The sequence below is a fragment of the Denticeps clupeoides genome, unplaced genomic scaffold (assembly GCF_900700375.1).
Source record: "Denticeps clupeoides unplaced genomic scaffold, fDenClu1.1, whole genome shotgun sequence".
Taxonomy (NCBI): domain Eukaryota; kingdom Metazoa; phylum Chordata; class Actinopteri; order Clupeiformes; family Denticipitidae; genus Denticeps; species Denticeps clupeoides.
Genome location: NW_021629812.1, coordinates 17,374 through 45,023, shown reverse-complemented (window position 1 = coordinate 45,023; position 27,650 = coordinate 17,374). Strand labels below are relative to the sequence as shown.

General features: G+C 41.8%; 1 protein-coding gene across 5 annotated transcripts; it reads left to right on the top strand.

The window, feature by feature from the left end:
* On the top strand, window positions 1–27,605 carry LOC114774603 (leptin receptor-like). 5 transcript variants are annotated; one of them, XM_028966405.1, is made up of 20 exons: window positions 1–128; window positions 9,692–9,806; window positions 11,924–11,976; window positions 14,109–14,300; window positions 15,260–15,377; window positions 16,021–16,211; window positions 18,279–18,412; window positions 18,506–18,650; window positions 19,517–19,789; window positions 19,872–19,974; window positions 20,163–20,365; window positions 20,565–20,716; window positions 20,880–21,033; window positions 21,869–21,951; window positions 22,105–22,318; window positions 22,927–23,133; window positions 23,896–23,979; window positions 24,098–24,191; window positions 24,793–24,868; window positions 26,188–27,605. In XM_028966405.1, exons 3-20 carry the CDS (start codon window positions 11,937–11,939, stop codon window positions 27,007–27,009), a joined length of 3,285 nt encoding a protein of 1,094 aa, XP_028822238.1. In that variant the 5' UTR covers window positions 1–128; window positions 9,692–9,806; window positions 11,924–11,936; the 3' UTR covers window positions 27,010–27,605. The 5 variants fall into 5 exon arrangements, with proteins under 5 accessions (XP_028822238.1, XP_028822240.1, XP_028822236.1 ...); XM_028966407.1 differs by having other exon boundaries at window positions 13–128; window positions 9,662–9,806; window positions 23,950–23,979; XM_028966403.1 differs by having other exon boundaries at window positions 13–128; window positions 9,662–9,806.
* Window positions 27,606–27,650: the final 45 nt, after the last annotated feature.

The following is a 27,650-nucleotide window of genomic DNA, read 5'->3' as shown; positions in this document are numbered from 1 at the left end:
TGGTAAGCAGATGAAGACCCTCAGTGTCCCATCCTCCAGAGCCAAGCACCCACTTCTGATCTGCAAGTCATCGCTGATCGGACCCTCTGCGGAAGATCCGCACAGATAACCTCACAGACCAGCAACAGGTCAGTCTGCATACACAGTCTAAAAGCGTCACAGCATGCATTTGGTGATTTAATGATGTTATTAGCCAACAACAAGAGTTATAGCAGAAAAAAATGTCTGACGTGGCATTCAGCAAGTCAGCTAAATCTTCATTGTGTGTCTGCGGAGAAAAAGAACATTTAAAAAAGAATGTGTGTGTGTGTGTGTGCTGTGCAAAAGCTTTATGCAGTAGTGAATTTAGATTAAAGATTTTTAATCTTCCCAACAGTAACTATCTAAAAGTGTAAGACACACAAATACAAGTGATTAAAATGTGAAATTGTCTATTTCATTTGATATGTGAGAAACTGTTGATATCTAAAGATGTGCTATCTGAAGGTTGGTCTCTCCCAGCTCTGTAGACTAATAAATGATATCCTTCAAACCAAAGTATACAAATAGAGAACAATATTGTATTGCTGCTCAGAGAACAGTAGGATAACACAGTTGCTTTCTCTAGACACGTAATGTCATTGTTTCATGGAAATAAGGAAATTCAATATTTGATTAACATTTGACACACTACACACACACACACACACACACTTTATCACACTTTATCAGAGTATGAAACTCAGTTCCGTGTGATCTGAAAAGGTCCCAGTGGAATTCATGGCGCTGGAAGCATGCCTTCATCTCTAAATATCTCATGAGTTTATGTTGCGGGAGAATCTCTGTGATCTGCAAGCCAGATGTAATGTAAACAGCATCCCGCAATCCAAATTTGATGAGCTGCTGGTAGTTGTTTGCTGACATGTATAACCTAATACTGAAATGTATTTTTTAAGCGACGAAAGGTTCTCTCCGTGTCTTATTCTGGCGAGTTAAATTAGGCTCATTACACGTGGACCAGATCTGGCTCTAATGAGGCCTGAGTTATGTCACCTGTTTGCTTGGTTACTGATTAAAGCTCTCGACTCTGTCTTCCCGGAGCACGTCCTCGTTGTCATGTGTTCTAATGAGACACAGAGTCAAAGCGTTCATGCTCCTTAGCAGCCCCCAAATAGGCTCCTCCAGAAACAACAGGCTGCTCAAAGAAGACCGTGACTGAACATGAGACGAAATGAAACGTGTTGCACATTGTGCAGAAGCTGAGCAGTCGAATCGTGGCCGCAAACATTGCAAGCAGTGATGGGAATAACGCCGTTACTGAAAAAAGAAGTCATTTTTCAGTAATGGGTAATATAACCAATTACTGTTTTAAGAGAGGGGCGAGTGGAAGGGTGAGACAAACAGTTGAATTAAAGGTTGACTTAAATTTCATGGCAACAGCCAACCAGAGGCAGAGGTGGGTGGATGTTTAAACAAACACATGCACAGACGCACAGGGAAGACTGCAATGGCGAGTTCAAAATTAGATATTTTATACTGAAATTACTTTAATGCACAAATTAAAGCTAAGAATGGATATGTTAAAGTTACATGATACACTGGAACCAAGTATTTCTCGATTTTTTTCGTTAAATTCAAAATCTGATGAAGCTCTCATGCATCATCAAAACTAGCGGCCAAGAACGTGGAGGTTGATATCAACAAAGCCTTTTTTTGCTGCTAAAGCCAGAAATATACTTGCTGTGAGCTACGTATGCATATCCATGCAGAGTTTGTACTGATATAATTGCAACTGTACTGTGCGCTGTAATCTGTAGTGTGTACTCCTTACCACCATGGGTCAGTGTCGAGGCCACAAACCAAATAAATGAATACCTGCACCTTAAAATAGTCATCTGTTGAGTGCATTTCTCGAAACACTGCATGTCACTGACCGACTTGAACCAGTAACTCAATTTGGACTGCGGACTAAACCTTATGCTACTCCTAAACCATGTGCATGTGCAGTCCAAACTGAGTTTAGTAGTAGCCTAGTGGGTAACACACTCACCTATGAACCAGAAGACCCAGGTTCATTTACATTTACGGCATTTATCAGACGCCTTTATCCAGCGCGACTTACAATCAGTAGTTACAGGGACAGTCCCCCCTGGAGCAACTCAGGGTTAAGTGTCTTGCTCAGGGACACAATGGTAGTAAGTGTGATTTGAACCTGGATCTTCTGGTTCATAGACGAGTGTGTTTCCCACTAGGCTACTACCACTCAAAGGGGGTATGATAAATTCTGTAAATGTAAATGGGTTTCTGGTCCAAATCGGGTAGCCACACTGCCCCTATAAAGTTAGTTTGCCTTAAAGGGACACTGACAGGTTTGTGGTTTGCTGAAGAGCTGCTGACACCGGTAACTCAGACCCGACCTCCATATCTACCGTACACCTGCTCTAGTGGTTCCCATTGTGTTAAGCCCTTTATTCACCTCGATCACATTAACATTAATGACTTTTGGACAACAGCAGGGGCCATTAGTGGGGAGATGTGGCTGCCATGCTTTTGTTGATGGACTGCAAAGCCACTGAGGCCAACAGTTGGCCCCCAGTTCCAGGAAGACACATGCTGATTTATTCTAATGCTCAATTAGGGACTGTGAATCACACAACGTACTTCTAGGCGAAAGCCGCAGCGTCTGGTTGTGGTTTTCTTTTGAGTGTTACCTCCCGTTAATTTGTCTGTCACTCAGAAATGCATAAACAATGTTTTATGGACGTTTAAAGACGCTTGGTTCGAGCATGCGGCCGTAAACATTCTGCACAAAAACGTACCAAATGAGGAATGTTCAGGTTTTTGTGCTTTAGAGCCATTATATTGACTCACACATTAAGCTCCCTCAGACACTCAGTGTGAATGATGTAGCTGGCTGATTTAACCAACACAGCTCCATTCACAAAAAGCTGCCGCTGTGTCACCTGCTTTCTGGATATTGTCTGGGGTGTTGTTTCCACCGCGTGAATCGTTTTATTCTTCGAGGCTCTGATTGAAACAGTAATGTGCTCCCAGGTTCTGGGGCCTTGTTTATTGCTGTTTATGGGATTGGACGAGTTTGAATTGTGCCGAAGCCTAATAACTGTTTAATTCTGTCAGCTTGGCAGCCGCTTCTGTGTGCAGATGCAAACCCCTAACTGTTCCTCACCAATCCTGGCACTTTGTCAAATAGACTATATGTACATGCAATTTATCCACTGTGTCAGGCAGGAATCACAGAGTAGAGTGTGAGAGCGAATGTCTCCAGATCCCGTAAACCCAAGTGCGGTAAGGTGCACATGAGTAGATGAGTATTCGCCTTTTTGCCAAACGCCACCAGTGTCCCCTGTTACATATGCACATGGGCAGTGTGCGTTTTGTGTGTGTTCCAGGTTGTGGGTGTTGCTGTAAGGGATTCTGGGTATACGGAAATAAAAGAGAAAAGAAGCAGACCGCGTGTCGAGAGTCCGCGTAGTTATTCGCAAATAGCAAACATAACATCCCCGTTCCGCGCTATATGAGCTATGAGCGGAGGTGTACAGGGGAATGGGGTTCATGCTTATTTGGAGTTGAGATGAGATCAGAAGCCAAGTCCAATAGGCAGTAAAATCGATACAATGACTGAGCGCTGAGCACCTGCCCGGCGCTGATTAAATGCCAAACGTCACCCGGTTTCCGCGTTCGTGACAGTCACATGACTGGAGTCACGTGACACACTGCACACGCTCATTGCTGAGTATTATGTGCTGCCAAATGTCTCAGTCTTCAGTGAACATTCTGGCCTTTAAGACCTTAAGCAGTGGTATTGGGCCTAAGAGATTGCCATCATCAGCGATGACTGCTGATTAAGCCTTATCAACGGGCAGTGGGACTCACTGATTCTGGCGTCAGGCTTGACAGATTCTTCACGCCACACCACCTGGTTGGTCTGGAGTGCACATTCCCATGAAGCGTGTTTTTAAAAGTAAAAGTTCTGAGTCAGCTGGTAAAGGTGACTGTGATGCAACGATGATAAGCTTCAGCAATAATGCACTGGCTGAAACAGACCTGCCCAACTGACACCAAGTTTCCCCTTAAACCTTGCTGAGGCGAGACAGGGACTCGGGCACAGAGGACAGGAAATGTTTCCATGCCGCACAACAGCCTGAGGCTTTGTGTGTCTGTTTCACCACTCCTCCTGCACAAACTGTTGAAGACATTTTGCTAATAAAGTACATTAATTCAGTTGGAAACAGTTACAACAGGTTCTACAACATACATTTCATCACAGTACGTGGCTGCACCCCCTTAAATTCCTACAATGGCTACATCAGGGCAGAACATAAGGTCTGGAGAATAAGGTCTGGGCTGAAAAAAAAAACACTTTTTAGATTGTGTGTATGGTTAATTTTGGTGTGTTTACCTGAAACATATCCTGAACCACTTGCTGGACAATGAAGCTGATGTCATAAGATATACATGTTTGTGTGTGTGTGTGTGTGTGTGTGTGTGTATATATATCTCTTTCATCAAAGCCTTAATAATATTTCAACAGACCAAGTTATGTAGCAATGAGGCCTCAGGCATGGGCGGGGTTGTTCATACAGTACAGTACTGCTGCAGAAGAATGTGGCAGAGAGCCACTAAAAGCAGGGGCAGGAAGTCTGGTGCACAGACCTTCCACAAACATGTAAAGACAAGACAATATTAACCAGAAACTTTACTCAGCTTTATTCAGGACTACAAATCAGGAAAACTTTAAAACTTTAGTATATCATCCCCCTTCTAATTGAAAGTAGTTACAATATCACTCGGCATATTATAATAAATTTAGAGCAATATTTGAATCGCATTATCGAGTAGTGAGACCTTTTGCCAATTTTACAGGAGAGCAAAAACAAAATACAGTGAACAGAATTTTGAATTTTTCATAAAATAAAGTCGCCATTTTTTTAATTTGAAAATGGTCAAAATGGACACCTTCAGCTGTGTGTTCCGTGTTATAACATTTTGTTTTTGTTTAATAACGTATGATTCCTATTTTAATTATTCATATGTATACACTAAAAGGTTTGGACACACCTACTCATTTATGGGTCTTGCATTTCTACATTTTAGAACAAAACTGAGGATGGACTATGAAAGACCACGTGAGATTATATAATAAACAAAACAAAATAAAATAAGTTTTTCTAAAGCAGGGAGCTTTTGCTGTGATTGCAGCATTTCACTCGGCCACCTTAATTTAGAAAACGGGGATGGTTTTAAACAGTCCTGAAGGTTTATGCTGAACACTTTCTTATAATTCAGTTATGTTATTGAACATCTCATGATTTTGATGAGGACAATAGCAGTCATGAAGGTTAAAAAAGGTGACTCTGATTCATCAAACTAAAAATTCTAGATATGTTTCTTGCATTGGATTCTTTACCCTGACCTCCATCTCAGTCTCCATAATCTCCACAGAGTAGGTGTGTTCTAACTTGTGACTGCTAGTGTATACACACACACACACACACACACACACACACACACACACAGGCCAGCATGTGTGGGGTTAATGTTAAGCGTGTCTGAGTCAGGGCCATAGATGTCAGGCCACTGTCTTAAACGCATCGCTTCAGTTCCAAAATTAAAGGGCTAAATCTACTTGCTGACCTTTCACAATACTCTCACGTCATGTTGCTGCGACAAACAAAGGGAAGTAAGCGAGGAGTCTTGCTGCCTGGGCTATTCTCCATTCCCCCCGATCTGTGTGAGTAGAGGGAGAGGAAACTGTAAAACCTCTTTTTCATTAGAGAGGCTGTAAATTTGGCAGCGAGGGAAGATAAATGCATGACGGGGACAGAGGCAAACAGGGGAAAACTTGCATCTGTCAAGGACAATAAACCTGTAATTCTCTTCGCACTGTCATAAAGTGCTTTGTGTGCCATGTCTTTTCCTGGGGAAAAAAAAACCTTATGTGCTCATATGAAATTTGCTTGTGGACAACAAAAAAAACTTATTTACAGAGGACTTCCCACTTTGCGTACGGGGAGAGCTGCTGTGACCGAGAGATGAGGAAATCCTCCCTGCATATTTCATTAGTCATTCCCTCAAGAGCATGACATAGTGGGTGGGCTGATGTCATCGCCTCATTCTGGCACCATGATGGTGCACGGTGATGTCATCACGCTCTCGTCCCCGTGTCCACCATGTGCTCTCACCCCACTCTCACCTCTCGCACGTGCAGAGGCGAGATGCTGGATGCACTATAATTTAAAGGCAACCTTTTGTTTTCTGAACTATGAAGTAGCGGTTCATCCGGAAATGAAGCTGCACCCTAATTCCTCAGCCCAGCAGCGTTGGTTTTATTCCAAGATTATTCCAGCATTGCAAAGATCACAAATCCTCCTGGAGCGACCAAAATGTATCATTTTTTTTTGCCTTCATACCCATGTACAGCATAAGCAATGGTAACAGGTAACGGCTGGTCACCATGCGTAGCTCAGCAGTATCCACCGTTCCCTTAATCCCTGGAGTGAATCTTAAAACTGGACCTTGCGACTGAAGTTCAGGGGTGTGACTGATACTCCAACTATGTAAATAGATCAGCGCTGCCCATTTCCTCATGTCCCCCCCCCCCCCCCCCCCCCTTCAGTTTTGTTCAGAAAAAGCTCTAGTAAAACATCAGTCAGTGCTAATGCAGCTGTGTTAAGCGAAAGCATTTAACTTTTGGACTCAAGCTGTGCTGTTCTTTTAAGGGTCTTTTTTTGTCTGGTCCTACTTGGCTCATCCCACACTGTCAGGGAGAGAAAAAGTGAAAAGGGAAAGTAGGTCAGGGGGCCTTTGTGAAACTACGCCCGTCTCAGCTTTTCAGACCACTCTACCAAGTGAAGCATCGGACGATGCTAACGAATGTTGGACATTTAGTAGCTTTCATTTGAATCTGAGGAACGTAGAAGACCTGGTGCTTTAAAAAATACTACAGTTTGTCTGTCATATTGTATAATAACAGCATAGAGTTTCTCAAACCCACCCAGGCAACCTTGACATTCAGGTCTGCTCAAGTTCTGCTCAATGCAGCTGAAATTACTGCTTGTATTTTTTTTCACCAGATAACTTAGAACAGTGAAATGTCTGTAGTCATTGTCGAAGTTTATTGCTGTGAATGATTGAAATAACGCCAAATTTCCAAACTTTCTGAGAATGCAATGGGACGAGCTGTTGAACTTGGACGAGAGAAACTCGTCCATAATTTGATAGAACCTTGCGGCACCCTTCAATAGCAGCCTTGCCACAATGCTATCTCACAAAATGCCAACTATTTAGCCTGGTCATTCGTGTACTTGTTCTTGGGGTGCAAATAATTTGTTTGCAGACAAAGAACAACGTTCAAAGAAGATATAAGCTTGATCCACATCAGTGATGTTTGCTGTTTTGAATCATAAGTACCTACAAAACCACATGGCGTTATCAAAGAGACCCAGAAATCAGACTTTTGTGTTCGACCTTCAGCAGTTGATGAGAATATAAAAAGGGCAAGAAGACATTTCAGTCCCACTTTGATCTGTCAGTGGTTCAAGTTTGTTTCTATGGCGATGGACTTGAACAGAATAAAGAGGAGCCTGTTTGTTCCCGGCTGGCAGTACATAGGGAACTGTGAGATGTTGGCACAGCAGCCTGTTCTCAACTTAAATCAGTTAGCAAGATGGGTAGCCCAGTCACACGTGTTCAGCTTCTACAACTGCACTTCCACAAACAATACCTGACCCTGAATATGCAAAGGCAAAATTGCAATTATTAATCATTGTTTCAGTAATTCCTGTAATTACTTTGTTTCACATGATGAAGTATGAATCCATCTGGAAATAGTCTGTCATTAAATTTGGTGTAGTATTTAGTAACAGCTGTGGTGCCTAGTTGGCCCTGGGCTAGCCAGATGCCACCCATTCACATGTGTGCTGGGTCCTAATCGCCCTTAAATATCAGACTCTCCCAACCCCCATGTGTCCTGCATTAATGGTTTGACCCAGGAGTGGGCAAACTTTTAAGCTCACAGGGCCACATTGACTTTTCAAATTTGTCATACTGGCTGGGACGGCACCAGATGCATACATATCAGACATAAACATAAAAAGCCATTACAGTGTTAATATTTACATTGACTTTTAGTGGGAACTGTTTGCTTATCAGCCTTAACTTCGGAGAAAGGCTTGCTAACCTAAGAAAGAAAAGGAAATGAAATAGTTGCATGTTGCATGTTGAGATGTGTGTTACATAGGTGGTTAGGCACCGTCTCCATTCTGCCATGACGCCAGAGAATAAGAGCAGCCACATTCTTGCTAGTAAGTACGTAAAAACGTTGTACTGTTGACTTCGGCTACCAGCTTGTACAAAAAGCTCGCCACATCATTCGAATGTGCGTATGCACACATCTCTTTTACATTGTCAAGAATATGTCGTTTTTGCACTTATTAACCTCTTGGTCCCTCACCCCAGATATGTATTTCGTTGCCGGTGCAACCAAAACATAATCGCCAGAGACTAGAGCCCTTTTCAACTCCACACCTCCTCATTTTTGCATCACCTGACCGCTCATTTACAGCGCAAGTCAGTGTAAAAATGTTGACCTCTATCTGCGCATGATGCGCCTCCTGGTGGAGCGCCAGGCATTACAGGGTGAGTTGAAATGCAGGCCGTCATAATTATGACTTTATTTTGGCTTTTCTATACCAATCTTCAATGGGCTGGATGTGGCCCACAGGCCATAGTTTTCCCACCTGTCGTTTAACCTCACATTAACTTGAGTATTCTGTTTAGCATTGTTTTGTGTGGGGCCATCGTGCCAATTTTTATTTGGTGTCATTAAAACACCACTGTTTTCAAGATATCATGCTTCTGTGCTTCGTCCATTGACCCACTTGGCATGACACCAGTCTTACTCCCACACATACTGGACTGTTTTCATGAACAAATCAACACCATTTCTTCTGAAATGATAATTGTTTTTTTGCTGACTACTCAAATTGCAGGGACTAAAGACATGGACTATGAAGGGATTTGTTTAAAAAGTGAAAGTGAAGTGAATGTCATTGTGATACACAGCAAGCATGGCACACGGTGCACAAACTGTGTCCTCTGAATTTAACTCTGCATCACCCTTGGTGAGCAGTGGGCAGCCATGAAAGGGGCCCGGGGAGCAGTGTGTGGGGACGGCGCTTTGCTCAGTGGCACCTCAGTGACACATTCCAATTACGGGACTGTTTCCTTTCCCGCTATGCCACCACTTCTAACTATGGGGTCTATGGCTTTGAAAAGACCCTTAAGACACAGACTTGATTTTGGTGGAACATTTAGCGAATGTCAGACTTAGTTGCATTACATTTACATTTTTGGCATTTAGCAGATGCCCTTATCTCTCAGTATTTACAGGGTCATTGCCCCCAGAGACTCTCAAGTGTCTTGGGACACAATGGTAGTGAGTGGGGTTGGAACCTGAGACTTCGTGTTCCCATTAGGCTACTCCCACCATGTTTATCCTGGGACAACATGAAGAAAGTGTTATTCCAGCAGAATGATTCCATTTAGCAAGAAGAAGCAATCACTCCCCATAATTCAGGACAACGATCACAGAGCCACATAAACTAATCTGGCGTGGGCTCGTTTATTTATTTTGTATTGTATTTTTCACGCATTGAGTCAGACAGGCCCCGCCCACCTCCCTTTGCTGTAGGGCGCCGGTGACGACGACGGCTCTGGCCCCGCCCCTTCACGCCCCGGCTCGTCTCCAGCGGCTCCGCGGGCGGCACGCGGGCTGTTCCCGGTCAAACGACGGAAACTCGGACGAAGTAAGACGCAGCCCGCTCTTCACTTTTTCTCTGTGTGTGTGTGTGTGTGTGTGTGTGTTTTATTACTGAATTGCCGGGGAATGATGGTTGCTCTGCTTATCCGCATGCTGACCGCAGAATAAGAAATTTCATTCCCCACCGATTTTTATTTTTTTTTTACATATACATCTGAACCTAGCATTCTGAGTAAAATTCAGTTATTAATGGTAATATATACACAAGTACAATATGTTACTGCAGCATTTTATTGATAATGTTTAATTATGATTTTTTTTATTGATAATTGTTTAAATAATGATATGTTTTCGTATTCAATTATTCATATACATACACACACTGTATATGTACATGCACATGTTGTAGAGCTAATTTAGCATACATCAGCATGAAATGTGAAATGGCCTTCATGCAGAGGAGCAGAAGACCTCTTGATGGAGACCTTCAACCTGGCCAGGCTGCCCAGGATGCTGGATTAGAACATGATTATGACCCTTGATTGGCTGTCGGGCCTGATTCCAGGCAAAAACGTCTCAGTTATTATGCCCATTCAGTTAACTGAGAATGGACATAATATTGTCATTATATATTCATATATATTATTATAGTGTGTTTCCTGCTGATTGGCAGAGAGACTTTATTGACCGGAATGGAAAAATGAAACAAAAAATTTTCTAACCTTAACCGTTCCATACTCCACTTGAACACATTCATGTATTAATGAATTTAGTATGAATGAGTTCTCTTTCCACTATCCACTACTATTATCGCTATTGTAACTATTACGTAATCGGAGCGTATGTTGTTGACACCATCGGCAGCCCCGGTGTTCTTGTTTTGATATGCGATCATGTTTGAATATGAGGCCTGTGTTTTTTGTGCTAGTAAGGGCCTTCCTGGAAACTGCCCCATTCGTGTGAATGGACGCTTGCCCACATGTCGCTCCTCATAATTATTCAGATTCAGGTCATGGTTTTATTTTGCAGCGAGTAATGCATATGGTTTAGTGGTGTGTGACATATTTGATTTGTGGTCTTTTTCTGGTCTTGCCCATTGTACGGAGGAACCGTCCCAGCGCACGATGGAGACTGGGGACGTGTTTTTTATAAGCAAAGTGAAGTTGAAATGAATACTGAAGGGCAGGAGCAAATGAAAATCTGAATGAGAAATCTCTCACCTGACTCTGATATGCCTTCATAAATATGCTAAATTAGAGCCTGTTTCAGAGGAAAACAAATGATAGATGATTCTGACAAAGTGTATCTAAACTTCTGTGAACCGTGTGGTGAAAAACACTGCAGCGTGCCATTACGCTCTTCTGGGGAAGCTTGTTCAAAAGCCTGAAACTGCCCACTTGTTGCAATGAAGAACTGGGAGTTTTTTTTTCTTTTTTTGTTCACTTATTCATGAATAAGGCATGAATGAAATTGCACTCCCATCTTCTGCTTAACGTGCAGAGGGGAATGTATGCAGTGTCACACACTTTTTGATTGCTTGTCTCTTTTTGCCCAAATAATTAGTTTCTTACAGGAGGTCCAATGCTACAAAATGCTACAAAAGGTGTATGTACCAGATACTTGGAAATTCTGAAATGTGTATTTCATTTTTTCAAGAAAAGCTCACGCAACAATATTTTGTCTCATTATGAAATGCATTTCAATTTAAATAAAAAACAGATATTGTGTGTATATGCTACATACATTATATATAATATGTATGCTATAAATATTTGCATATAATACACTATATTTATGTATTATGTCCATGTATTATGTACTATGTATTATGTAACCATTGCAATGTCCTAGAACCCAATAACGATCCTTTTAACCAAATACATGGTAATGAGGTCGTTGTCCGATGAACTTCACAGAACTTTTTTAATTCTCTCCAGTTTTTCTCATTATTGTGATCGTCAAAATCTGTCAAAATCCCCCCAGAAATTGTGAAATCCTGAGGGTAGTGTGTTTTTAATTGCGTGTTTGAGATGACAGCATATCTTCTGGCTGAACAGCTTGAAAAGACATAGTTTGTAAAAATACGTCTTTGCTTTTTACTGAGGCCAGTCACTGACGAAATGTTGAATCATTTAACGGGCTCTCTGTTTGTCTCATCTGCAGGACGTGCTCCACGATGCTGACAGTCCTCATTCCGTTTATTATCACCGCTCATGGTAAGTCGATTGCTGCTTAATCTACTCTTCCACTGTAGTCGTTTCATTTTTTCCTAGCCTGTCCTCAGCACACTCTGTCAGAATGGTATGAATTAATTGGCCACCTCCCTATGGCTTCATATCAGTTCTGTTCTCATGTAATTAAAAGGTTTGTTAATTACAGGTCATTTCTGTCATCGCCCATCCCTGTAATGCTCCAACTAATCAAACCTGTTTGCCATTAAACCACCCAGCCTTTGCGAGAGAAGCCTTTGAATCCCGCCACCTTGCACAGAATTATGTTTGCTTGTGTGCCAGTATGAAGCACGTCAGCATATTGTCCCCCAGCAACTTTATCACATCACTTCTTCAAGCTTGCCTGGCTAGTGGGAGCTGGTCTGGATGAATCATCCTCTGTGGGAGTATGCCTCGGGGGATACGCTCTGGCAGGTTAGGGGGAGGTGAAGGCGGCCTGCCTCCGAGTGCGTGCATAAAATATAATTAGAAGCCCACTAGCTGCCAAGCGTACGTCTTAACACATTATTGACTCTTTATTGATATAAAGGAAACACCTCTGTGGAGAACAAATATGGTGAGAGACAGACAGTGAGTGGGGAGACCCGATGGAAACCCATGGAATGTTACACCCTACAACAAGGCCATCGTATTCAACCATGGTGGAATAAGCTTCTCCTAAATGTGCACTTTGGATGCTCTGCCTTATAAACTTGACACACTTTGAACTAGTAGCACCTTTTTGTCTCCCATTGCCCTGAAGGATACATGTTAGGCCTCATCTGTAAGGCCGTGGTGGCCTAGTGGTAAAGGAAGCGGCCCAATAATCAGAAGGTTGCCGAGTTTGAATACCGATCCGCCAAGGTGCCACAGAGCAAAGCACCGTCCCCACACACTGCGCCCTGGGCACCTGTCATGGCTGGCCACTGCTCACCAAGGGTGATGGGTTAAAAGCAGAGGACACATTTTGTTGTGTGCACCGTGTGCTGTGCTGCAGTGTATCACAATCACTTCACTTTCACCTTCACTTTTTGCTGCTAGATGAACAAAATGGAAAATATGAAATGCACTCTCACTGTGCATTTGGTATTTTGGGGCACTTTGGTCTATCTCACCATTATATGGCTATACTTGAAATATGCAATTTCCTAAATTGAACCTCATTGTATTATATTTTTATTGATTAGTTATTATCAGCTGCAGTTGAAAATTGGTTTCAGGGTAATTCTTAACACTCCCTGAATAGTTGGGGGCTAATAAATTAAACAGATTAGTTATAACTAAATGTTACTAATTAGGTTTAACAAATGTGTACAAAATAAAATCTATTCAATTCCTATGAGTTATTAGTTTCACAATGTACTGATAAGAATTTGTTCAATTTTACCTAATTTGTTTAGGTATTTCTTAACTTTGTAAATATGGTACTATTTAAAATTATTTAGTTAAAAATATTACTGTTTAATAATATGTCGATAAGGGTTAGATTTTTACCCTATTTGGTTGAGTGTTTCCTAACTTCAAATGTAAAATACTATTTACAAAAAATATTGCATATAAATTAGCTAAACAAAATGTGTGCAAATTTTTACCTCAATTTTATTGTGTAGGTTCTATAGGTCACTTTTTTTTAGTGTATTGAAAATGTCCAAATATAAATAATAGTTCTCAAACTGATTTATATGCTGCTGTGTGCAGCTCACCATGGGAGCACATCATGTTTCCAGACATTTCAGGTGGATAACTGTATTCAGAGATGATTCAAAAATCCTTCCATTGCACCAGACGTTTCATGACCACTTACTTACCCTGATCCCCCAGAGGATAAGCAGACAGTTGTGTTCCTTTTTCCAGTTATACGAGGCATGATTTTTACCAGGTCTGCTGTCTGTCAAACCAAATTCCTCTGTGTGTTCCTTAGTGGAACTTTCAAAAGTTTATTCATTTAGTTACTGTTTGCCTTGAAAGTAGGATGGCTCAGTTGCACTTTTTATCTGAGGTCGCCGTTGTGCAATGCTTCCGTCCATCATCCTGATGTATAGCCCTTATATGACTAGCAGTATTTTTTTTTATTTTTTTTTTACTGCAACATGCCAAGACCAGGAACAATGAAATCTGCATTGTGAAACCGTCCTCAGGTGTGGCTTCTCTGGGCACTTCAGCTGAGACTCCCATCCAGTATGAAGACGCGCCGTGGGCAGCGGAGCTTTGCTGTGATCTGACCTCGGTCGGCCTCGGAAGCGGCTTGGGGAGCAGTGACCTGGATTCGTACCACATCAAATGCCATAGAAGCTCTTTAGAGCCTGTCAGCACACATAAGGACAGCTCTGGTAACACACTGTTCCATTCTGTTCCACTTTGCTCGAATTCATGAAACATATTTCAAGGAAATTGAGTTTCATTCATAGGTTTCCACTTAAGCACACAACATTCTTGTTTTAATATGCAAAACTAGACAATATGGGAATAAACAATGTGCTTTGCTCCTGAACATTACTAAATGCTGTGGACCTGTGTATGTTAATGAATCTCTGTCTTTGAATGGACCTGGTGGATTGCTAAGTGGTGGATTGAATGGACCTGGTGGATTGTAGGGTGAAGTCTGCGAGCAAAGATTTATTCCTCCTGATCGATAAAGGAAGGCAATTAAGCATGTTAGTCAGTCCTCATTACATGCCTCTGTCTCTTTCAGCGATAGCCAGGAGAGAAATAATTAAACCATGCTGTTATCAGTAGACAGCTGCTATTGATGCTGCCATTTTCGTAGCTCCAAAATTCAATAAAATCTAAAACAATAGCCTAAAGGCATATTAAAAAAAAACATTCTATGGTAAATAAGAACAGCTTAACAGTGATTCTCTAAACTTTGTTCCTCTATTGAAGGGATCCAATAGATCTGGTTTCTGGAGGTCCTGAGCCATGCTCACGTCTTGTTAATCATCATCCCTTTGCCCAATAAGTCACTTTGAATTGATTTGCAATGAGGGGACAAGTGGGCCCAAATCACCCCTCCTTTCTACTCGGATTTTCAGGTTTTTAATCTGTAATTTGTTCCCTGTCTCTATCAGTAGTTACTGCTTCCAAAAAATCCAAAAAAGGGGTTTAAAAATATGCAGCAGGTCCAATCTTCACATGAATACATTTTATTATTTTTATAGGTTTGTGCATACCTAAAAGCAGGTTAATAGCCAGCTCTGTGATGACTCTAAAGTGCCACTGCTTTAGCTGCTTTTGAGCTAATTGCTGTAGCCCTCAAAACTAACGTGTTAATTGAATCCCCCTCTTCCAGTCGTCTGTTTGAACATCCTGTGCTGGCTTGATGAGAGGCAGACAAATCTAATTTGTAACCGTAAGACAAGGAGCACACCGGCAGACATGACCATCACAGTCAGCTTGCAGTGGTGGGCGTGAGTATCGAGTGTCTGTTTCTAAAGAACGTTCCTCCTCCACCTATCCTGTGACTAACCAGTGCAGCATACTGACATACAAGCTTGCATACGATCACGGATTTGAGAAATTGTTTTTTCAAATAAACTGTACATATGTACATTTTAATAACAGTAGACAATCAGCTTCATTATTAGTGAGGGCACAGTGTAATACTGGCTAAAAAAGAATTTATTAATTTACATCATGCACAGTTTCCAGTTCAGAAAGGGCTGTTCCATTACCTCTGTCATCACCGAAGGGGAAATGGAATGACACCGAGGGTTGGGAAAAGAAACAGAGTTTATTAGGAGAACATAAGTAGAATGGGCACGCCTCGTGCTGAAGACTGTCCCATCTGGTGCTGTGGTGTGCGTCAGCTGCAGATCTCTGCTACCCGCTTGTCCTACGCCGATGAGTTGATGAGCTGCTGGGCGTCACAACCTCAGAGCTCTTACATTATTTGACTGAATGCACTTCTTCACATTCACTGAAACAGCTGTACACAGCCTGTTGTTGCCACAGGCCATGTCATAGGTTAGATCATTTCTCTGTATTTAGGCCACAACACCATTCATCATCCATATCACATCTAAGTATTTGTATTTTCTCTTTCTCTGTCAGGAGTGTGATGGACCCACAGGCACATGAAGGTTGGTCAGATTGGGATTATGGGCACTTGTGCAAGGAAGATGGCCAAACATGTTCAACTGGACTGAGAGGTGGAGACGCCAATGTATCGGTGGTTGTGAATGTGACCAGTGGCGGAAGATCAGCACAGTCTCAGAGGATGTTCATCAACACACGCCAACTAAGTTAGTGTTTATCAGACTTACATATTTGCAACCGCTTGGCCACTCTCTGTGTGGTAATTGCATGCTCCTCCTTATTCCTGCACTCCAGTGTTACTTTCACCCAACACATGGCTTTGGTAAATGACCATTTACATTGTGCCAACCCTCTCAAAATAGCATACTTGTTTTTCTGAAATATATCTTTCATCTTTTTACTCTATATTCAGTCTTGAATACTAAAAAAAACTTCACTGTACAATACATAATATATGTTTCTCATGTTCAATCAATCGCCAACACCATTTATTATTTGTATTTCCTTTTATTTATCTGAAAGCATCCAAACATTCTTCTCTGTGCATTTTATAATTGGACACAAACCTTATTTACTTTACTTTACTTAGCAGACACTTTTATCCAAAGCGACATACAAGAGGAAGACACCAGAAATTCTCATTCGGTTTCTATAGATTTTGAGTTACAAAACTAAGAGCCCTGATAAGGCCTAACTTGTCAGTAAAAGAATATGATTGTTATTGTAAGAGCCATGTAATGGTAATAAAATACAACAGTGAGGGCTACTGTGCTGCTAATTTGGGATAAATCAAGTGAAAATTGTATATTGCATTGGTGCTCCTTTTATCAGTCCTTCTGATGCAGAGACGTTCAGAATGAATCATCTGAGCATTTTTCCCCCTTTACCCTGAGCACTTTCATCAGTTTTTTCCCTGGTTTATCGTGTGGCTGTAAAGTTTAGATATCTATATAAAGAGCAGCTTCCTGTGGGGAAGTTGCACCATCTGAGGGTATCTGCTACCCTTTGTGAGATAAATTTTCACAGAATGTGCAGAAAGCACTCAGGGAAGGTCTGGCCCTACAGATACACTTCAAGTCAAGTCAAGTCAAGTCAACTTTATTGTCAATTCTGCCACATGTACAGGACATGCAGAGAATTGAAATTACGTTACTCTCTGACCCATAAAAGTAACATTAAATACAAAAACAGTAACAGTAACGAATACAGAGTATAAATACAATTTAAAAAGAAAGGCACAATATACAATTTTAAAAACACCATATACAAATAAGGGCACATGGTGGAGAGTGCAACATCAGGAGAGTGCAAAAACCAATAGTGCAACAGAGTTTTAAGTTTAAAGTGACGAAGTGAAAGTGAGGTAGTTGGCAGACCAAAGCTGCACAGAGTGACTGGTGCATGGTCAGTTTGTGTGTGTTAGGGTTCAGAAAGTTTGTGGAGCAGAAGAGGGGAGTGAGGGGAGTGGGGGCAGAGCCGGGAGGGAGTTGAGTTTCCTGACCGCCTGATGGGTGAAGCTGTCCTTCAGTCTGCTGGTCCTGGCCTGGAGACTCCGCAGTCTCCTCCCTGATGGCAGCAGGCTGAAGAAGGTTTGCATTGGGTGGGTGGGATCAGCTGCTATGCCGAGGGCTTTCTTGGTGAGGCGTGTACTGTAGATGTCTTGGAGGGAGGGGAGAGGGACACCGATGATTCTCTCAGCTGCTCTTACTGTGCGTTGGAGAGTTTTTTGGCAGGACGCATTGCAGGCTCCAAACCACACAGTGATGCAGCTAGACAGGATGCTCTCGATGGTTCCTCGGTAGAATGTGTGCATGATGGGGGCTGGTGCTCTTGCTCTTCTAAGTTTGCGGACAATATGTAAGACAATATGTAAGCGAATGTTTGTGACAGGTTGCACCAAAATCAAGAAAATTACAATGAGTAATTGCATTTGCAAGTTTAGAATAGAATATAAGAAATTTGTAGGGATTATATTACTGGGTTTATGTAACTTAAATGTATACTCAGTCATTGAAAGCTACTATAGCCAGGATAACCATTACACATAGTTTCAGATAAAGTGATAAGGTTTATTAGAACACACTATCAGTCAGTGCATTTTTCAAATCAAAGCATAAGTGATGAATCAGTCAGAAAATACGGATCATATTTGTTTCAATCTAAATAACAGGTTCAATTATGATAGGTTGCAATTTAAGGCACACTGATTGCTTAATTCTTTGCTTGTGGATAGTTCATAAAGGCATTTATATTGTTCAATTGCTTCTTTGCAGACCCTCCAGTTGGTGTGAAGTACATCACCACAGTAGAGAATGAGGGGATACTGAAATGGCAAGCTCCCATGGCTAGTAGTGAGCCACTCCATTACCAAGTACGCTACTCCAGCAGCAAACTGCGTGGATGGAAGGTAATAGCTTTTTGTGCATGATTAATGTATTATTGTTTTTCTTAACCTGTACTTTTGTGTTGAAATGTCACTTTTTTTCCCCCTTATTTTCAGCATTTACGGGAAATTAATGAGACCTGGGCGTCTCTGAGTGACCTTTCCCTTAACACTGTGTACACGGTTCAGGTGCGTAGCCAGAACCTGCTGTTCCTGGATCACTGGAGTAATTGGAGTCAGCCATTTTACCTGTGTCCAGATGGTAAGTCACCTTGTTTTATGGCAGGGTAGGGGTAGTAATCAGTTTGATGTTTTAAGGGAGTTTAGGTAAGTCGCACTACATAAGAGTGTCTACCAAATGGGGCGTGGTAGCTTGGGTGTCCTCAGGGTTCTCGGGTTTTCTCCCACCACCCAGAGGCATGTACTCTTTTTTCTAAATAGGCCACAATTCTTATTTAAATGCTCAAACAAACTGGCTTTAGTCAACACGTTCATACCTCTGACCATGAAGGGTTAGAGGTACTACATCGCACAATCTATTCTGCCTGCACAGATTACAGCAGGAATAAAATATGCAAAATATTTAGGTGATATATACAGAGCAATTAGTTAATCATCCTAAGTCCTTTGGCCAGTATGTGTGTTTTTGAAGTAGGCGTTATTCTGCTGTCTGTGTTCTCTGTTTGTTGACAAGTCTTCTATGACTGTGTATGACCATGAGATATTACTCTCTGTGAAAGCAGTAATAATAATCCCATTTTAATAATAATCCCAAATCTTTGCTTGTGAGGTACACTTTAATTTTGTTGATGTGCTATGGGAAAAAAAATGGTCTCCGAAATACGTAAATGTGAATATAACGTCCTGCACATTCAGACCATTGTTGTTTTTGTAGACTGAAAATGTTCCCCCACTTTATTCTCAGATTTCAGAGAAAACTGACACAACACTTAATGTTTTTCAAAAATGTATTCATTGCCCAATGTCCTCTCAGGATGCAGGTAATATTTCTGTGTTCTGCTGGGCCCAGTTGCCATGGTAACTATGGCTGGAACGACGGCCTCAAGCCTGAGGGACAAAAGTAAAAAAACTAGATCTAGATGTTATCCCCTTCTTCTTGTGCTCTAGTTTACAGCTACGAGCCTCAGGTGGTATTCACCAACCCTGGAGAAGAGGTGACCATTCGCTGCACAATGCACAACGCGCGCCGGAATGCCACCAGCATCCGCTGGTGGCTGAATGGCCAGGAGCCGATCCCAGAGAGCCGGTACACGGTCATGAGTGAGAGCGCGAGCGCCGTCAGCTGGAGGGCCGAGAGGCCGGGGTTTGATATGCTCCTCTGCTGTGACCAAGGAGAGAAGGACCACTGCAGCCTCACCTATGCAAAAGTCTTCACCAGAGGTGGGTGTGAAACTGCACTGTACTGAACTGTGCTGCCCTTCACAGCCACTTTAATTTACTTCTGGACGTCTTTTACTTACAGGAGGGTTCAACGCAGGCATTACATGTCAGACAACTGTTGACTCCACTAATACAATGACCTGCAAGTGGAACAAGAGCTCTTGGGATGTCAGATTCTTGTACAGGTACACAACTTTTTGTCTCACAGCAACTAAATAAACAGTACAACATGAATTGAGTTCAATCGATTAAGTTTTAATGTAAAGCCAAAGACCTTTAGTATAACCAAGGTATTATGTTCACAATAACGTAAGGCATTGTACTGCATTTCCTTCCTAATACCTCTGTGGCTTTGTGTTTTTCACGTGACCAGGCGTTTTGATGGTCCGTGCGAGAGTATGTCCAAGGAGCTAAAAGGTGCAATACCCGAAGTGGAGTGTGATCGAGTGGAGCAGATGAGAAAATGTACCTTGCGTATAGTCCGGCTGATCTCCTGCTACGAACTGTGGCTGGAAGTGGTTGGAGGGCAGGGAGAAGTGTGTTCACTTCCTGTATACATAACACCCATTGATGTGGGTGAGTGTTGCCACATATCAGATGTGGTGTCTTAGCTTTGCAAGCTACTCCCTGTTCCAGGGCAATGCTTGGTAACAATAAGATGAAGCTTTAAGACATTTTTTTTCTTGCTCAGATTCCACATAAATGGACTTGATGCCAATTGCAACATCTGATTGTGAATGACTGTAGTCTTAAAGAAACTTTTTTTTTTTTCCAGTGAAGCCATTCCCACCCACAGATGTGCTGGCAGTCACAAGGCCCAACGGCAGCCTGAGGCTGGAGTGGAGCCGCCCTGACCTGCCTGCCTATGCACTGCAGTATGAGGTGCGCTACGCTGCTGCCCTGGAGAGATCCAGCACACCTTGGCAGGTAGGCTTGCCAGAGCACAAGTTGAAATTTGGTTCTTGGTTCCGGAATTTTCAGGTATTTTAGTGGAATGCACACTGACATGACTGACTGACTGGAGTGGTGGTGGATTTGATTTCTGTTCATATTACCATAAAGAATATTTGTGTGTATTTCGTTCCTGCAGAGGCTTGGACCCATGCTGGAGCCATGGGCTGAGGTTGTTATCACAGAGCCATGTGCAGTATATAAGGTTGAGGTACGCTGTGTAAGGCATAATGGCTCAGGTTACTGGAGCGACTGGAGCGACGTGCATTATTCTACCATTTCTAACAGCAAAGGTGAAGCTCTTTACCTACCATTATTAGGAAAGTGACTGTGGGAAAGTGTCTCTGCATGTGTACATTTGATAATAGATGTGAGCAATCTACATGCCAGTCAGCCTCAATGTTAAAACCACCTGCCTAATATTGTGTAGGTCCCCCTTGTGCTCCCAGAATCCATTGAGACATTGGTTCCACAAGACCAGTGGTATCTGGCACCAGGGCTGTACAAGCAGATCCTTTATGTTATGTAAGTTGTCAAGTTGGGGACAAATCTGACTTATTTTTTCCAGCACATTAAACAGGCACTGAGATCTGGGGAATCTGGAAGTCAAGTGAACTCATTCCAAAACCATTCCTGAACAAGGTTTCCAGAGGTTTTTTTAAAGTGTGATCCTATTAGATGAGGTTATAAGAAGGGGTTTATGTAGTCTACAGCAATCAAGCCTTCATTTTTGGTAGGCACTAACCAGTGCATATTTTAAGCGCTGCTATTATTTCGATCCAGTCATAAACTGTCCCTTATCTAAGTCACTCAGAACCGAAGACTTTCAAAAAATACTTTTCACTCACCTTGTAAATCAATGTTATATGCTTTAGCCTTTTGTGGTTTTAATGTTGTGGTTGATCAGTGGAAAGCATTTCCAAAATCTTAATGATTTCATGTTCAATGTAGCAATTTTGAATATGTCTTAGAAAAAAAGCAGTTCTTTAAATTTTAATTAATTTAAATATTTTTTAAAATGCTGTATTTCTTCTATCAAGTATGTGATACTTGACCATGAGTGTCTAATGACTCAGTACAGCAATGCAGCCATGTAACTCTCATGACTGCCTGCTGTGTTACCTGCAGCTCCTGACAGTGGACCAGATTTCTGGCGAGTGCTCCATGAAGATCCCTTAAGGAATCAAACCAATGTCACCCTGCTCTTTAAGGTATGTACGTTTCTTTCAAGTGAAATTAATGCTGGAATGCACTCCATTTCTTTCTAATTTGTGAATAGTTACCAATTTCCATGGCAACCAGTTTGAGAGATCCTTTGTTCCAGAATAAACAGAGAAAAGATTTGTGTGCATTCTCTCGTTTAGCCTCTACCACCAGAAGATCCACCAAACTGTGCAGAAGGATTTAGAATTCAGCACCAGGCTTCTGGCGGGGCTGCTTGGTCAAATGAAACCGATCAGGTGGCTTCTTACGTGTTCCAGTGGGGACAGGAAGACCATACGGTCACTGTTATGTCCCGGAATGCCATGGGATTTTCACACAAGAATATCAACATGACGTTAACCAAGCCCTCAAAGTGTGAGTATCAAAATAATAACTTGGTGGTGTAGACAGCCTGTTGCACGGGGTCCCATTTATTATTCTACGTGTTCCGTTTTTAAATGTAATACGTCATGCTAAAGGCCAGGGCTTTTTCGCAGATTAAATTAAATCAGTGTTTGCTGAACGTTTAGCCACTCGCTGAAGGTCAAGATGTCCTTTAATTATAACATTGTGAGATCATGTATCAGACTCAGGCGATGGCATTAAAAGACGCATCAGAAAGGGCACCGTCATGCATATTTCTACCGAAGCAATGAATCTAATTGACTTTGCGGCATTTTAATGCAGACTGCATAAATAGCTGTGACCATGAGGGAGGTTGATAAAGCTCTGCTGCTCTTTTTTTTTTTTAACACTCACTTATTTGTATTTTCATTATTAGTGTGTAATTGCTTTGACGGAAGCAATTTGTTGTTCTAATGTAACAGCGGACCTATTAGCTGTCACAAAACTCTTATTTCTCAGCTAAGTAGGACCAGCTTGGCTTTTTAAATAATTAGATTTGTTTCTGAAATATGTCATCTGAAAATTTTAAAAGGTGTCGCTGGTGTTTTTTAAATGACTGTCTGCTGTTTACTTTCCAGGCCGTTGTGTACGTGCGTTCAGTGCTCTGGTGGTGAACAGTACCTGTGTGGCTTTATCCTGGACCCTGCTGTCTGATAGCCCAGCTCCTCTGTCCTTTGTAATTGAGTGGTCAGAGGAGAGCCTGGATGGGGAGCTAGGAGGAGTGGCCATGTCAAGACCGAAGTGGGTCAGAGTGCAGGCTTTTGATCGGACTGCCCAACTACATGGTATGTTTGGCCCCCATTCCCTTTACATTTGCATATATGGCATTGCACAGATGCTCTAATCCAGAGCAACATACACGAGTACTTTGTAGTTCATATCTGATAATTCATACCTGTATGAAGAATTAACATTAACAGAATTAACATTAGTTAATGTTTTTGGAAATGGAGAAGTTAAATGTCCTTAATCCTTGAAGAGACTCTGCTGGGGAGTCACAACTTAAAAGTCTGGATGTAGATCTTGGTCATCTGTTGATGAGAGGAGGCTCAAGATGAGAAGGACAAGAAATGATCTGATGCTCCTTCAGTGATAAGCATTTACATTTACAGCATTTATCAGACGCCCTTATCCAGAGCGACTTACAATCAGTAGTTATAGGGACAGTCCCCCCCTGGAGACACTTGTCTTGCTCAGGGACACAATGGTAGTAAGTGGGGTTTGAACCTGGGTCTTCTGGTTCATAGGCGAGTGTGTTACCCACTAGGCTAGAACCACCCAAGCACCACCTTGAAGGCAGTGCATGTGTTGCAGCAGAGGCGTAGTGTGTGAGAATTTATGAATTCATATTCCTATATTAAGACATACATCTGTGCATAATGATTTATTTGCATTCTAACTAGCTAAAAAAAAGTAAATTATCATATATAAAGTTTATTAGTGTTGACTAACTATGTTTTCTTCTTTGACCTCTTCTTCCTCCCCTCTGTTCAGCACAACAGCACAGTAGTATAATAGACATTGTTACTCTTGTGCTCTTTGTTCAGGTCATTTCTCAGATTCGGGGAAATATCAATTTTCTCTCTACACTGTGCTTGTAGATGGAGAAGGTGAGCCAGTTCACTGCACTGGTAAGTCCTTTTTTAAAGGATTACATTTGATTTTTTTGATGGAGATGATTGGGGTAGATTGTGGTCATTTTTGCCAAAGATTGAGCCTAATGATTGGATTTTCTCTTCTACCTTCCAGTCACAAGAGATGACCCTGCGGCCTACATGCTCCTGATGATTATAGCCTTTCTGTCTGTGGTCCTGTTTGTCACTCTCATAATCTCCCAAAATCAGTAAGAAGCCTCTGTTTGTTTCCAGGTTGCAAGATGTCTGGAGTACCAGCCTTTCCTCCATACAGCAGTGCAAGGACAACATTTGACTGATTAAAAAACATTTCTAAATGACCAGGGACTTTTTCAAACCCGCATCTTGTGATTTACACATTAATTGTTGTGATTTACACATTAAAATTTCTATTTATTTAACACATAATTATAAATATATTTAATCTGACAAGAGTTAGCTATTACTCAACAAACAGTGCTTCTCACAGGAGGTTGAATAATGTGGAGCAGAAAAAAATATTGATACCTGGGTCACATAGACAGTTTGTTTGAAATAACATTGATATGATCAGATGGCGAGATATGATTTATAATTTATTATCCAAAAAAGCAAGAGGCCCAGAATACTAAAATACTCCTGTGTCGGGTGTTGGCCTCTGGTGGCAGAGGTCTGCTCGGGCTAATACATGACAATACATACATTTGCCAATTATACATGCTTACAGATACTAGGCTAATCATATATGTAAATGTTATGTAGATATTATCTATTATAAATGCATCTATTATGTAGAATAGATGTTCATGATGTTCTGCTCCTCTGTTTCAGGATGAAAAAGCTGGTGTGGAAAGATGTACCAAACCCCAACAACTGCTCCTGGGCTCAAGGCATAGACCTTAGAAGGGTGAGATATACTTGTGCTTAATTTTTTTTATACATCATATTAATAGCATAATAATAAAATTTATCCAGTACACTCTACCTAATCTGCAGGTAGAGTACCTTCAAGCCTTTTATTAAATATTGGTTGATTCTCAAGATTCCTTGAGCGGAGATACGTTTTGTGGGACATTGTGGGACATTGAGAACGGAGGAAAACAGAGGGGGAAGGAAGGAGACTGGACCTTGCACATATATTTGCTTCTCCAATTTAAAAGTTTCTTCCTGATGCATCATCATCCTTCATCTTCTGGGTGACAGCCAGCATGTGTAACTAGCCAGCAGTCCTTTCTTGTTTATTTACATGTATTTATTTTGATGTCCAGAAGACATACTTGGTGTGACACTCGCAAACACTTCTCACATGTCTGTCACTAAAATCAGTACCAGTAAGCTTTGAACACTGCTTCAGAGGGACTTGATGTAAATTTAATATTGACCATATTCTGGCATATTCTATATATATTTATTGCCTTTTAATATCTAAAAGGGGCTCTTTTGTATTTTATATTTTAAAGCACTTGTTTAAGTCATTCAGAATAAGTTTCTGCAAAATTATGTAAATGTACATTTCTTTTCCTACTGTACCAGGAAAGAAATCTTAGTTACGGCTGGAAATTAGATCTATATTGAAATTATGTGTTTACCGCTCATACTGAAAGGTTCAATTACTCATCAGGCAATTGCATCGTGTTGCTAAGTAGCTAACGTCTTTACTTGAGTAAAATGAGTGTTATAAGTCATATTTGATCTTGGATAGAATGTGTGCTCTGTAGCAAGTCATGTGGGGAAAAACCACACCTCATGCTTTTCATAAAGCTGCAGCCCATTGTTATGGAAGCCTGGGTAACTTCACAACCATTATTCCATCATGTGCAATTTCCTCATAATGAGGAACAGCCATTGACGAGCACTTTTTAAAGGCTTCATTTAGGTGCCTGGATGTGTGTATCAAATGAGGGTTTATTTTGGGCAGTGGGAAAGGAAGTGTTGGACTGACCCTCTCAACTCATGACCTTTAGCGAAAGACTTAATGGCTCTACTCCAGGAATCATGTGGCACTGAGCTCGGCCCCTTCATTTCAACGATACAGTAGGGCAGAGAAGGGGATTAATAAAAGGTCAAAGTTATACTTCCTTTCTGTCTCTTGTTCGGTGGGTAGAACTAGATGTCTGTTTGCACTGTGAAGATCTGCTCATTCATGAAGGTTTCACGTGTGAAGCAGGGGGAGGGAATGATCCTAGAATTAGCCACTTATGAGTCTTTAATGTTTTCACCATACAGGTGGAGAACATTGAGAGCCTGTTCAGACACCCAGATGGCCTCACCTCTTGTCCTTTGCTGCTGGTCTCTGAGATAATCTCAGAAGCTGAGATCATAACCAAGTCCGGGCCACCAGTGCCAGAAAAAGAGAAAGAAAACGAGAGAATTCCAAGGAACCTGAAGCTCACTCAACTTATAGAGAGCGATGAAGCTCTTACTGTCGAAACTTCAACAAAGACCCAAGAGTCATCTGGCCAGTCGTCAGTAATGTACACCACAGTGCTGCAGTCTGACAAAGCCAGACTGTCCCACAAGCAAGAGGAGAACCAGAGCAGCTCCAGTGATGAGGGCAACTTCTCCGATATCTCCGGCTCCTTCACTGGAGGTCTGTGGGAGCTGGAAAACTTCACCCCTTCCTCCAGAGAGCTTGACACCCATCGCTCCTATAACTCCATGGCCGAGTTCTCTGAGACATCAGAGCATGATGATGAAGCTCTTGAGAGCAGAGGGCTGGTGAAGGATCTTTACTATCTGGGCATGGGGTCTCAGGATGAGGAGGATGAAGATGAGGTGGAAGAAGAACACAGAGACGCTGACGATGGTGATTATGATGAAGGCAAAGAGAGCAGTGGGGACGAGCAAGATCTGAACTCTAGAAAAGAGGCGCAGACACGCGTTGAACCACCTGAAGAGCACAACCCTCTGTCGGCACGACACAGTTCAAGGAACAGCACCTCAAGCTCTGCCTCACAGAGGGCCGTGCCACCCTACCTGCCTCAGTTCAAGGCTGCTTCCTCCAATCCTCTCAGAGGTAGGGCAGGAGACAGCGCCCTCACACTGTGATATGTGGTACTGCAGCTTAGAAGGAAACAGAAAGGACTGTGCTCTGGTCACACTACGGCCCTTAGCAACTGGTTTTAGATCAGTTCGGCAAGCTACGGGGATGACCTCGCCACAAAACGCTGGCCCCAGATCAGCTGACAATGTGAATATTCGTGACAATGAGACTCCTGTGCCATCTGCCTGTAACTTCATGGATCTGAATGTAAATTTGACAGGGTTATCATGATGCCTGTCATATCTTTGCACCTTGAGTCAGGCTGAAGGATGAGGATGAATAGTCACAGCAATTCAGAGAGGAATAAAAGATGGATTCTGCTCCCAGAAGCAAGGCACTGGTGTATGGTCGATGATCACAAGATCTCGAAGTGCGTGACTGGCGCTGGAAAACTGCATTTTAAGCTTACACGAACGTCTATTTTTGTTGTATGTGCACAATCTTCAAAAGGTTTAATATATAACAAAAACAACAGCAAAAACACATCCCATTAATTTTCACTGCGTGATATATTTTTTTTGTAAAGAAGGCTGTGTGAATTTACATTTGTGTACGGTGGAAGAATGTGTAATATATATATAAAAAACAGAGACCAAGATAATTGTTGAATGTTTCTTGTCAGTTTATTTGAGCAACAAGAATAATT

What these genes read in the sequence shown, in the direction of transcription:
- LOC114774603 (XM_028966405.1), top strand. Translation starts at nt 11,937, where the DNA reads ATGCTGACAGTCCTCATTCCGTTTATTATCACCGCTCATG. An exon ending in GTCAGCTTGCAGTGGTGGGC is followed by an intron (nt 15,378 to 16,020) that starts GTGAGTATCGAG and finishes TTTCTCTGTCAG; the next exon opens with GAGTGTGATGGACCCACAGG. An exon ending in TACCATTTCTAACAGCAAAG is followed by an intron (nt 21,034 to 21,868) that starts GTGAAGCTCTTT and finishes TGTTACCTGCAG; the next exon opens with CTCCTGACAGTGGACCAGAT.